Genomic DNA, 13,232 nt, shown 5'->3' on the forward strand with positions numbered 1-13,232 from the left:
GGAACACTTTTGGTGATCTGAAAGGGATTTTTGTGATTTGAAAACTAAAAATTAAATTCTTTAGGCTCAAGTAGTTTAAGAAAACTAAATATTACCTTTTTTTTCTATATGAAAAGAAGAATATGTGACTAGTCTCATAGTACCAAAAAAATATAAATTAGTCCTTTACATTGATTTATGGAGCATAAGAATATATGACTAGAATTCTGGTCCAGAAACAAAGAGGGCGATGTTTGCGTGATTCCTTACTACATACGAAAGTTTACCATTTGTCTTTAAATTACAATATACATTCTCATTTAGCACTATGATGTAGTTAGTATTCTTCTTCATGCGTAAGCTGTAGGTTTTAGATTTGACTCTTGTTGTTAGTGAGTGCGATAACCAATTATTCTGATTGATCCATTGTTCGACTTAGTTCGAATCCCCACCCTTTAGTGAAGTGTATCTTTATATTATTTTTAACAAGATACAATTGTTAACATGTATTCAGCTGCAGTTACGAGCAATTCAATTAAATTTATTTATCTTTATCAAAAGGAAAGCGATTTCGGCCACTTCTTTTCTCCCCTTGTTTATTAAAGGACAAAAAATAAATAACATTATGCAAAATGAAAGGAATGGTGAACGAGAATCATCTTTTAATTAAAATTCGAGGTAAGCCCAATATGAAGGAAGAACCTATACTTGGAGGCCACCGAAGCGAAACTCAAACTAATAATGCACTGCCATATACTTTACCTTGTCACATAATAGTACATAATTTGTTTGGAATACTGCCATAGTGCTGACCCATTTGTAGGGTAAGTGCTTCTCCACCCAACATTCTGCAGATCCTCAACAATCCATGTTTCCCAAATAAGACGGGATTTGATTAAAACACTACCCATAGAAAGGTAATTCAGCTTTACCAACTTCTGAATAAGTTAGAGAGAGATTGTGCTATAGTTAGGAACTAATCTTTGTGGAATAGATGGAAATAGAGAGAAACCCTAAATATAAGATGGAGTGTGAGAAAAGTGAAGTTTCAATTTCCAGAAATGGGCTCAAAGAGCGACCAAGGAGACAGCTGTTTAAAGCTAGGATTCGATTAGGGAGAGATTCTCACGTTAACCAGTTCATCACATGTTAATCGTCTATTGAAAGGATACTGCGCATTTTGAACAGGTAAAAAGCTTTAATGGGACACCACCCGCTAGAATTAGACATGCTAAAAAAGAAGGTCAACCCTAAGTTTGTTTAGTTTCTACCGTTTGTTGGGAGAAAGAGTGTATTACTGAAGACAAACCCAACGTTTGGAATTCTAGTTTCTAACGTAGGTTGGGAAAAGGACTATAGTGACTATTAGTAAAGCCAAACCCAAGAAACATGGGAGAAAGTCCAAGGGTGTAGAGTTAAGAACTTAAAATCCCTAATTCTCTCATAAGTCGATTTTTCGTAATTTTATGATTCCTACCTTCCTAGCTAAGGTTCTAAAAGGCATTAGTCAGACGACGAGTAAGGGCCTAGCCACTATGCAGTTTTTTTTTAATTTTAATTAAATTTATCAAATAATATATCTATTTATAATAAAAGAATATATAATTGTATTGAGATACATAAATTTAAAATAGAATGACATATAGATTATAAAGTATTAGGAAATATTGAAAACATGGAGAACAAACATATAATGAGTGTCCAACCAAGTATTCAACAAGTCTTTTACAATTTGTTAAAAAATAAAATGCAAAATAAAAGTTATATATTTTTTGTCTAAATGAGAGTTGCGACCTAGGCGAGTGCCTAGATAGGTTTAGGGGTCATTTTTTAATTTTTAAACGTCTAAGGATTAATCGGGATGATGGCAAGCCACCTAGTACCTAGGTGTAAATTTTTAGAACAATGATCCTAAATCTTAGTCAAGCTGTACTTTTATAGTCAGATTTTTTTCTACTTTGAACCCCTCTTTGCGAGAGATATAAAGAAGACAAACAGGATCGTGGAACTTGTTCTTTATAAATATATTGTACACTGACATCTTGGTAAATCTGAAATCTTAGTTTCTACCAAAGCCTTGAAACTTTACTATTACCATTTCATTAGCTGTACACTACATGCTAAAAGCAAACACATATCACAGGTAAAACTGTTTGGGGGTCGAATTTAGCTAAGCTAGCACATCATTTCATTCAGTTGTACCTGTGAGCTTGGAGGCTCCCAACACTTCGGATAATGGTTCCGGCCACCAGGATGGGCTGGACCTATGCCGTGTGGTGCCTGAGGCTACAAGCAGCGTTTCGAACCATCTTAGCCTGCACCATAGTCTACACCACCACCCTCTACGGTCCACAGCCTCTCAGGCGTTTAGTTGCCTACCCTGCATACTCTTACCTCACCACAATCCTCATCGTCTCAGATGCGACGCTGGGGGAGGCACTGAGAGGCTTCTGGCATGCGCTTTACGCTTGTATTCAGGTGTTGATCCTTTCAATCCTGAGCCTCCAGCTAATAGGCCCGGCTCACTTCAGTTACTTTGTATCATCCCTTGTAGTGGCTTTGTGCGCTTTTGTTGTGGCACTGCCGGGAGCAACCCACTTGATGTCTAAGCGGATTGCGTTCGGGCAGATTGTGATTGTGTATGTAGGCACTGCCATTCATTGCGCAGAAGCTGGTGAGTTGGTACTTATGCACCCGATTCAGGTGTCATTGAGTACTATGCTTGGAGCCTCGGCATCTGTTGGGGCTATGTTGTTTCCCAACTTGTTTTTCTATCAAAAGGCATCTCTGGCGGCTGTGTTGTCTCCTTACCTTGCCTACGACGAGGTATATATACATCTAGCTATATATGTATACATTTATAACATGTGTTGTTTGTCTTCCATATGTCTGCATCATTTTGTATGGATCCTAAAATTCTTGTAAACGATGGTGAGAAGTTTTCACAGTTTTTTTTGTCGACAAAGTTTTCACAGTTAAAACTTCATGATGATTCATGTAGGTTAGGCCAGTGCATCCTTGCATCTAAGTTCGAAACTCCCTTGTCGTAGATTAGAGTAGTTTAGAATATCGTACCCTTATAAATTTTACGATGATTCAAGTCATGTGGTTCCTGTAATCTTTCGGTTTTTCTATACAAATTTTTAACAGAACTTGTGAATGAACTGAGTTAAAATTTAGTTAAAAATTGAAAAGTTTTAAGTGAAAATAATATTTTCCTCAAAAAAAAACAAAAAAAAGTGAAAATAATATTATGGCAGTGATCGCCTAATCATCTATTTTGATTTAAAAAAAATTGAAAATACACCCAAAAAAGAAGGGTCAGTGGAGGAATAGATCCTAATATTCTTTGCACTGTTGCCTGAAAATCAATCTATTCTATATTCCTTAATGGCTTCATCTTCAACTTCACATCCGCCGCGTAATTCCATTCTTTTTCTAGCAACTTACACCGTCCAAATTCGAGATTTCAACAACATTAGTTTTACTAAAATTTCGGTAAGAGTTGAAATCGATATATGATGTTTACGAAGAATAAATACGCATATTGAGCGATATATAACCTTCAAGTTGTTTTATTTCTTGTCACGCCCCAAAATCCCGAGCATGTCACGATGAGCCTAACGGCAATGCTTGTAACATTTACAGGTGAGACAAATGTGCCAAAAATATGCCGAGAATGCTAGGAAAAGGTTCGACTTGTATTTAAATGCAATCTTGTCTCGGGACAGCTCTGCTGCACTTGACTTTATTTTACAGGCCAAGCCCTTGGCTGAAGCAGGAGAAAAGCTCCTTCGAAGGATCGAACATAAACAGGTAAAACTACCTTCTGTACAAGAGTTTGGATCCTCTGCTCGGGTTTTCGCTGCTTACATTGTGATTTTAACCAATGTGGTTTCCTTTTGGACAGGACGCCTTACTGTGGGAGAGACCAACAATCAGAAGTATCCTCAACCGTAGTAGCTTTTCTGTTCGAGAAAAATTGCAGGAAGTTGAAATACCCTTGAGAGGGATTGCAATGGCAGCAACTTCATACCCTTCCTTTCCTGTGGCCATGATTAAGAAACTGCAAACGGACGCTTTACACGACATGAAAAGGCAAATACATGACAAGCTTGAGCAACTTGAGCGCTTTGCACCCTTCTACACAAGAAACAAAAAGGAAAGATCTTTGGATGAGGCCTTCTGGTCCCTTGAAACCATATTTCCTGAAGATTTATTGGCTTACTTTTTCATTGATTGTCTAAAAATTCTCCAAGAAAATACCGAGGCTGTTGAAGAATGCAAGCATGAGTGCCCTGGCATCAAAAGCTCAAGCGGTTCACAAGATCAAAGCAACTGTTGTACCAAATGGAGCGGTAGACTTCTGTGCATTATACCAAGCAGAACAAGTCTACGATTTGCACTTAAGTGTTCACTTTCATTAGGCCTTGCAGTGCAGCTGGGTTTGCTGTTTAACAAGAGAGAGGCATATTGGGCAGGACTCACAATTGCAATAAGTTTTGTCAGGGGAAGACAAGCAACATTCACTCTCGCAAATGCTCGAGCGCAATCTACGGCAATGGGGTCAATCTACGGGATCTTGTGTTGCTTCATATTCAAGAAAGTCGAGGACTTGAGGTTCTTACCTCTTCTACCTTGGTTAGTTTTCACAAGCTTTCTGTGGCACAGCAGGATGTATGGTCAAGCTGGCGGAATATCAGCAGCTGTAGGGGCACTACTAATACTCGGCAGGAAACATTATGGCCCTCCACTCGATTTTGCGATTGCTAGAATCACAGAGGCTGTCATTGGATTGATCAGTTTCATCACCATAGAGATTCTCATATCCCCTGCAAGAGCACCAACTCTGGCAAAACTCAAACTTTCACTTGGACTAGGATCCCTTCAAGAATGCATCAAAGATTTAGTTCTTTTCGAAAACCAAATCACTTTAGTTGGTCCCAAGTTGAGACAGAATCAGAACAAGTTAAAATCCCATGTCAACAAGTTAGAGAAGTTCATTGAAGAAGCTCAGCTGGAGCCTAATTTCTGGTTCATCCCTTTCAATGGTGCCTGTTATGGCAAGCTCCGGAGATCTTTATCTAACACGGGGAATCTTTTGAGTATCATGTCCAACATAATAGAATCTCTATCACTCTTATTACAGCGCTTCAAACCTGATTCGGAAGAACTCCAAAAACCCATGAAGGGCATCGAGAAAGATTTGGAAATTTTCAAGAAAAAAATTGGGAATTCTCTGCAATGCCTCCAAGAGCTGGCTTCCAAGAAGTCTCTTGCAGTTCATGACAAACATGACATTGAGTCGGGAACATTATCAGCAAGAGAAAATGGTTCTAGGGTTTTGGATTCAGAGAAGGAAGAGACTGAACGCATTGTAGATTCTTTTCTTCAAAATTCCAATGAATTATCCAACAAAACTGCCACCATGACTGGATTAATAGAGGATCATCAGAAGCTTAGAGGGCAAGTAACTGTTTGTTTGGGTGGATTAGGGTTTTGCATCAGCAGTCTGCTGAGGGAAGTAAAAGAGATGGAGAAAGAGTTTCAAGAACTTATCAAATTGGAAGACCCTTCAAGCCATGTAATAGTATGAATACACACATACTTTAATATACTAAAACCTTTGACTTCCTAGCTACTAAGTTTAATTATTAGTTAGAGGTTTTTAATTATTTAATTACAGAAAGGATCTTGCTTCCAACTTCTAATATATATGCTTTCCCACTTAGATCAAAGTTCAGCAAATTTAAATGCCATGAACAATTGTAGATATGGGCCTAGTTTACTTGGCTCGTGCAACTTGTTTTTCTTTATTTGGCTTGTGCAACGTGTTTCTCTTTCTCCATCTACGATCGGTAGTTTAGGTCAGATTAGTTTTCATTGCTATACATGAATGATTGTATCATTAGTATTTCGTTGTACAATGTACCCATTTTCTAGAAGATCACCTTAGTTACGTTTTTATCCATCTTTTATGAGGATTATGGATAGCTTGCACATACTCTCATGGGCACTATGAATATGGGTATTTTTTTTTTTTTTTTGATTGATTTGAGAATGTATTCATGTGAGGTTTATTCGGTGAATGTACCCATGTTATTTGGTTCTTTTTTGTTTTTTTTTTTTGTTTTTTTAGAGAATGTACTTAGGTTTTCTGTGTTTGATAAAGAATCTACCAATTTTTTGTGGTACATTGTCTTCGTTGATTTGATGAATGTATACATCATTATATATGTATACACTATATTTCTTATTATATGTGCGCAAACTTTTTACATGGCAAACCATGATTTTGTTAAAAAAAAAAAAAAAAAACATATATTTATATATATATATATATGTTTTTTTTTTTCAAATCACTATGAGTCTTATTTAAAATTCTATATAAATAGCTAACTGCAAATTATAAAATTTTAAATTAAAAAAAAAATTTGATTTATTATTGAATTTAGTCAAGTGTATTTTTTTACTCCAATTATTATTTTTAATTAAACTTATTGATTTATGCATCTTTATCCACATTTTCAATTTGAATTTTTTTTAGTACATTGATATTTTTACACTAAGGGGAGAGGGAGTTCGGCTAAACCACACAATGAGCAGCCTAATTTGGCATCGAATTTGCCATTCATGAGATTCGAATCTACGACCTCTCACTTCCAAGTGTAGAGGAAGATCGTAATTGTGACATCCCACATCATTTAGGGGAGTGATCCTTATATGTATATTCTCATCCCTACCTAGCATGAGGCTTTTTGGGAGCTCACTGGCTTCGGGTTCCATGAGAACTCCGAAGTTAAGCGAGTAGTGCATGAAAGCACTCCCAGGATGGGTGACCCATTGGGAAGTTCTCGTGTGAGTTCCTAGCTAGAAACAAAACCGTGAGGGCGTGGTTGGGGCCCAAAGCGGACAATATCGTGCTACGGTGGTGGAGCGGGCTCGGGAAGTGGTCCCCCCGGGCCGGGATGTGACAATTTGGTATCAGAGCCTAACCTTGGTCGTGGTGTGTCGACAAGGACGTTGGGCCCCTAAGCGGGGTGGATTGTGACATCCCACATCGCCCAGGGGAGTGATCCTTATATGTATATTCCCATCCTTACCTAGCACGAGACATTTTGGGAGCTCACTAGCTTCGGGTTCCATGGGAACTCTGAAGTTAAGCGAGTAGCGCACGAGAGCACTCCCATGATGGGTGACTCATTGGAAAGTTCTCGTGTGAGTTCCTAGAAACAAAACCGTGAGGGCGTGGTCGGGGCCCAAAACGGACAATATCGTGCTACGGTGGTGGAGCGGGCCCGGGAAGTGGTCCCCCCCTCCCCGGGCCAGGATGTGATAGTCCTGTCGTACAGACCACTATAGGTGGTTCCGACTTGTAGATGACCCGTGATTATTCGCCCAGTCTTCATGTGATCGTAGCATTTGAGCATATTTATTTACACCCAGTCCTGTCGTACAGACCACTTTAGGTGGTTCCGACTTGTGTGCAAGTATAGTTAATGAGTTGGGGATTTGCGCTCTAGATTTAGCCGTATAAGTCAAGTTAGGTGACTCTTGCTGACATGTTATTTGCATTGATTGACATTACCTGGTTTAATTACATTTTATGTGGAGGCATTCGACATGGCATATTTCTGAGAATGTTTTCGATAAATGTGCATGTTTTATTTTCTGGGAACTATACAAGTTTTATGGCGAGGGGTTAGAACTTTTGTTAATGAAATGATTTTGAAAAGCTTTGTTTTTGCCCACTCACACTTTTTGTTCATTGTGACATCCCACATCGCCAAGGGGAGTGATCCTTATATATATATATATATATATATATATATATATATATATATTTCCATCCCTACCTAGCACGAGGCCTTTTGGGAGCTCACTGGCTTCGGGTTCCATGGGAACTCCGAAGTTAAGCGATTAGCGCACAAGTGCACTCCCAGGGTGGGTGACCCATTGGGAAGTTCTCGTGTGAGTTCCCAGAAACAAAACCGTGAGGGCGTGGTTGGGGCCTAAAGTGGACAATATCGTGCTACGGTGGTGGAGTGAGCCCGAGAAGTGGTCCCCTTGGGCCGTGATGTGACAGTAATACTGAGTGTTTTCAATTTGAAAATTCGAAGATTTAATCTTTTTTAAAAAGATACGTAAAAGAAAATTTATATGTCATCATATATGATATCTACACCATAGGTTGTTTAAATACATTTGATTTGTGATGGAGGTAGAATATACGAAAATAAATAAATTTAATCTACCTATCATCCTTGAAAATAGTTCAAAGAAGTTTAATTTTCATACAATTATAAATGTTTGTGTGCGCGCGCAAAAAGATGGTAAGGTTAACAAAAATGGTTCTTAGGAGGTTTATAGTGGTTTTAGGGCTTAAATACCAGGGGGTTTAGGGTTATGGACTGGTATTTCATCGAAGGCTTAGACTCACTTCTCTTTGCTTGGCAGCCTCATTGCATGCTCGGCCCTCTACTGCATAAATAAAATTACAATTATCCAGATGATCGAAGGGATCGGTCAACCCTTCGTACCTCTGCATCTTTAATAATTTGGTGTCTCCTACCGTGGGCGCCGACAAGAGGGCTCTTGTCCTCGATGCAATCATAGCCCTTTCGCTTCTTGCTATTCTCCGTGACTCCGAGGTGGTCCCACACACTCTTCATCTCATTTGTCATCATTTCTTTGAATGCATTCTTAATGTTCAGAGGGATCAATGTTTGTTGAAGATTCAACTTCTTCCCCATGTCGTTCTTCTTCTATAAACCTATCTTGTGCTACTCGGCCTGGTCTTTGGTCTCCGCGATCGATTTCCTCCCGGGCTTCTTCTCCTATTACTTCCAAATCCGTACGATGCTCGGTTGTGGCCTATGCGGTCAGTGTAAAGGATTGTCGGTTTTCACCAAATATGTAATCTTCCACCACTTTTGCCCTTTTAACCTCTTCTTCCACCTTTTATCTGGTTTAGAAAACTTGTTTAAGGGTGTCATCATGTTTCTTCTGCAACGTGGTGTTTTGAGCATGGAGCAAATATCTCAGCCCTTGCATATTCTCCTCTACTCTTATAAGGATGCACTACTAGAATTATGCCCATTACACACCATTTTTTGCCCACCCTTTGCAATTGGTGGTCATAGATATAAAGTTGCTACTCTTACTATTATTTGGTGGCTTTACAGTGAGATGCCACTGATATCAGTGGCCTAAAAAAATCAGCCACCAATATTGGTGTCTGTTAACTAACTTTATTTCTTAAAAATACTTTTTTGTGCATTTGTGATTAACTGGGCACCAATACAATTTATTGAACACCAATAAAACAAATAAAAAAAAACCATTAAACCTCTCTCCCCTTCACAAAAGTCCAACTCCTCCCCTTCATTCCCTCCGCTTGCTTCCCCTTTCATTCTCTCTCTCCTCCCTCCCGTATACTCTTCTCTTTCATGCAGCAGAGGCTCCGTCCTCCCGTCACCAACAAGCGTCAAACTATACCTTCAGAATCCTCTTCCCTTCCTCTTTCCAACCCTCAAGTTAGTTTCTCCAAATTTGTAGCCGAATTTTCTCAATTTCAGATCTAAGAAACGGTGACCATAGGTATTCCGGCCAATTTCCAGCAAAGTCTGCCTGAATTGGACCTCAATCAAGAGGTAAAAATGATCCTCTCCTCATGGGTGTTCCCTAGTGTAAGTGATTTTTTTTTTTTATCAATTCTAGATTTTAAATTTTAATTCCATTTTCTGTATGCATGTTGAAGATTGGGGACAAGGAAGGTGAATCAAGGTTGTTTCCAACCTGGGCCGAGAAGAATGGAAGCCTTGGAAGGTTGTGGGTGAAACTAAGGTGAAGAGGGTTCTTCTAAAAAAAATTAAGGTGAACATGGTGATTTTCTCCTTAACCACAACTATCACATTTTATCTCTTGCTTGGAATTTTTTTTTAAATTCCCAGGATCTGCAGTTGCAATATTTTTGATGGACAAATTAAAAAAGAAGCAACTGCTTTTATAAAGCTTTTGTAGTCTCAAGCACGGTAAATATATCATATATACTAAAACCCGTAGGGTTGGTACTGTGGATGACCAGTGTTGTTCCAATTTTGCCCTTCAGTTGTTCTTTAAGTCTTACTGTTTTTGTCAATTACACAGTAAAATGACGGTTTTGACACTGGATTGCCAATAGAAGTCTCTCGACTCCCTCAGAAACGAAATCCAAAAAGGAAAAACTGTGCTCTGCAACACGATTGACGATTTCGATTCCGCTTTGTGGATGCCTCTGGAACTCTCTAGTCCTGCGTCCGTTCATCATATCGCTGGACCTTCCACTTCCAGTGCATCTTCATGGTTTTTTCATCCGTTCCCTCTCTCTCTTTCTCAAATTTCTGCTTCCGCCGTTCTCAAACTCGCCTCTCTCACTCTCAAGCGTTCAGTCTCTCTCGCTCTCAAACGTTGCCGATCTGTCGAAACCCATATTCCTTTCCTCAAAATCCAAGGTACGGACTTCATGCAGCACTAAGTTTTTGGGATTTTTTTTTATATTTTAGTTTTGGATTCGTAATTTTTTGCTCGGTAGATGAGAAAATGTGATTCCGTGTTTCAGTTTTGGTGTTTTTGTGATTTTGGGTTCGTAGGTGTTTCAAATTTTGGATGTTTGTTTGTAGGTTGCAAAACCCTTTGTTCTCAACGTAAGTAATTTAAAATTCTGGGATTGTTCTATTGAAAGTTTCAATTTATAGTTTAATTTAGTTTTTTTATAATCAGAGTTGAGTTGGTATTTTGTTTGTGTTTGGTTATATTGAAATCGGAGTTTCAGAGGACTTTTGTTTGGGTTTGATATTTTCCCACGATGTATAAAATGAGGGAGGGCAAAGCATTTAATGCACCAGATTATATTGGTTGTTTTTGTTATTTCATGCTACGTATTGTAATTGGGAGATTAATCTGTTAATTTGTGTTTATGTAGAAATTGGAAGAAGCAAAGAACATGTATGCTTTTAGCACCACCACCTACATTGGATTCCAATGAACTATATCCGAAGAAGCATCTGAAAAATTCAAAGGTATGCATAGTAGTCAGTTGCATTTGCGTTTTGCAGCTCATGGAATGCTTTTTGCAAGCTTAGATTCAGCTCATGAAAGTTCTTATTGATGTGGTTGTGTTGTGGTTGCAGCTTATGGAATGATTTTAAAAAAATCAGGCCATAATTAGTTTGTACAGGAATACCAAGAAATCAGGGATTAGGATTAATCTCCCTGTTAACATGTGGCCAGTAACATGTCCAGGGCAAGCTTTGAATGCACCTGATGACTTGCCTAAGAATGTCACACGGACTTTGAATCAGGGCTCAATTCCCATGAGCATGGATTTTCATCCTTCACAGCAGACTCTACTTCTTGGGTTGTATTTTTTAAGTAGTTACTTATATTTATTTGTATACCTTTGGCTCTACAATTTTTCCCTAGATGCTTGCTGCTCATAATTGACTGTTGATTGTTCTCTGTATATGCTTCAGTTGGTACCAATGTGGGGGACATAGGGCTGTGGGAAGTTGGATCTAGGAAGATCCTCTGCATGGTAGTTAATAGATACTTTTCTATTTGAAAGTTCTTATTGTTGTGGTTGCTGTGTATTTACTTAGATTAATTATAAATTAGAGGTGGTTAAAAATTCGAAATTTTATTGATGCATGTTTTCTTCTTTATTCCCAGCTATCAATTTGTTGTCTGAGGAGAATCTGAATAGATTAGATAGTACATGAAGAAAATGATTTTGGTAATGAAGAAGAAAGAAGAGTGAAGTAATGAGATATGAAGAGAACTTTGCCGCTAAGATTAAAATAGAGATTGTAGTGAGCAAAGTCTAGGTATGAAGAGTCTGAGTTACATAATTGTTAATGGCTTTGAACCTTTCTAATTTTGTAAACCGTTAATTCTATCTTAAAATTTAAATTATGAATCCTTATAATTGAAATGTCAATGATTTGAAGCTCATGACTGAATTATTACAGTTCTGTAAGATTTATTGATTACCTTTTTTCGAACTGTCTCTCGCAGCGGAATCACCGCCACCAACAGCTATGGCTACACAGTTCATCGTCATCCGGTATTCCTCCAAAATTCCACTATCTCTCTTTGTTCTCTCCTACTCAGTGCGTCTCTATTCTTCCAGGTCCACCAATATCTATATCCCAAATGACTCTTTATATGTATCTATTTGTTAGAGAAGGCTTTTGCCTTTTGGGTTCAATTTTATCTGCTGTCTGCATTGGATTTGATGTCTTCTTGGTCCCTATTTTTTTTTTATCCAGCAATCGAGCTTGCATTATGACTTAAGAAATTAGCAAATGAAAGCTGCTTCACTTGCACACTGTAAAACATTCATTGTTATTGTATGATGTCTTTTTAATATAAGATGATTAGGCTTAGGTGATTATATTTTGTACCATCAATTGGTTCGTGTTGTGAATTAACAGTCTTACTATACTATGTTCATCCTTGAATTTACAACTAACAGGTTGCTAAGAAGAACAAAGATGTGCAATTAATAGATTTTGTTGAAATCAAGTTTTTAGCTGAGCAGGTCAGTCTTGATCTCTTCCCTTATTTTTCATCAGGTTGGAAAGGTTCTACAGGGACGCTTGCATGATTTTTGATGTTCTGCTTTTACCTTTTTAGGTGGAAGCCTATCAGGAAAATATCTGAATATTTTGCTCAACTAAGGACACTTCACAAAGGGCACGGTAAGAACCCGTAATTCAATTTCATTGTCATCTTTATCACACGTTTAGTGTTCATCTTTTGAATATAACATTACTTATCTGATTTCATTTTCTGTTCCGTACTTGAGTTTCTCAAAACCTAATGCAAACAACTAATATGGCTAAAATTAGTCCCTCATGTATTTTCCTCATCTGAATTGGGGTTTTTAAAGTTTATCAAGAAATTTGATCTGGGATTCTGAATTTTTTTTTACAACTCAGAAATTTGTGGAGTTATTCTTAGGTTTTATCAAGAAGTTTGATCTAGGTTTCATATATTTTGTGACTCACATTGCTTTTTAGCATTTTTTTTTTTCTGATTTCTACTTTCTTTTGATTTATGGGCCTGCATCAAGCTTCTGCCTTTCTTTTGAGGTGCGTGCTCATGCTTAAATATTTGTATCATCTGAAGGATGTTCGTTTGATGATTGTTGAATCCTAATCTTTCTTAGGAAGTTATGAAAAAAGTAGAAAGGATGTTCCCTTGATGATTGT

At 38.0% G+C, this 13,232-nt stretch overlaps 2 protein-coding genes across 7 annotated transcripts; both read left to right on the plus strand.

Moving 5' to 3' along the window:
- Positions 1-2,078: 2,078 nt before the first annotated feature.
- Positions 2,079-5,710, plus strand: LOC137722023 (uncharacterized). The gene is made up of 3 exons (XM_068461028.2): positions 2,079-2,805; positions 3,628-3,795; positions 3,890-5,710. Exons 1-3 carry the CDS (start codon positions 2,215-2,217, stop codon positions 5,573-5,575), a joined length of 2,445 nt encoding a protein of 814 aa, XP_068317129.2. The 5' UTR covers positions 2,079-2,214; the 3' UTR covers positions 5,576-5,710.
- A 4,444-nt stretch (positions 5,711-10,154) lies between these two features.
- Positions 10,155-13,066, plus strand: LOC137709355 (topless-related protein 1). Of its 6 annotated transcripts, none has more exons than XR_015961664.1 (8): positions 10,155-10,472; positions 10,943-11,039; positions 11,151-11,377; positions 11,493-11,554; positions 11,689-11,843; positions 12,034-12,128; positions 12,494-12,559; positions 12,655-13,066. XR_015961664.1 is itself a non-coding variant. In XM_088692609.1 (6 exons), exons 3-6 carry the CDS (start codon positions 11,241-11,243, stop codon positions 12,679-12,681), a joined length of 345 nt encoding a protein of 114 aa, XP_088548735.1. In that variant the 5' UTR covers positions 10,156-10,472; positions 10,943-11,039; positions 11,151-11,240; the 3' UTR covers positions 12,682-13,065. The 6 variants fall into 6 exon arrangements, 1 of the variants encoding a protein (XP_088548735.1); XR_015961660.1 differs by having other exon boundaries at positions 10,156-10,472; positions 12,034-12,148; positions 12,655-13,065; XR_015961661.1 differs by having other exon boundaries at positions 10,156-10,472; positions 11,728-11,843; positions 12,034-12,148; positions 12,655-13,065.
- The last annotated feature ends 166 nt before the right edge of the window (positions 13,067-13,232 follow it).

The sequence above is a fragment of the Pyrus communis genome, chromosome 4 (genome assembly GCF_041283825.1).
Source record: "Pyrus communis isolate YQ-2024b chromosome 4, ASM4128382v1, whole genome shotgun sequence".
NCBI lineage: Eukaryota > Viridiplantae > Streptophyta > Magnoliopsida > Rosales > Rosaceae > Pyrus > Pyrus communis.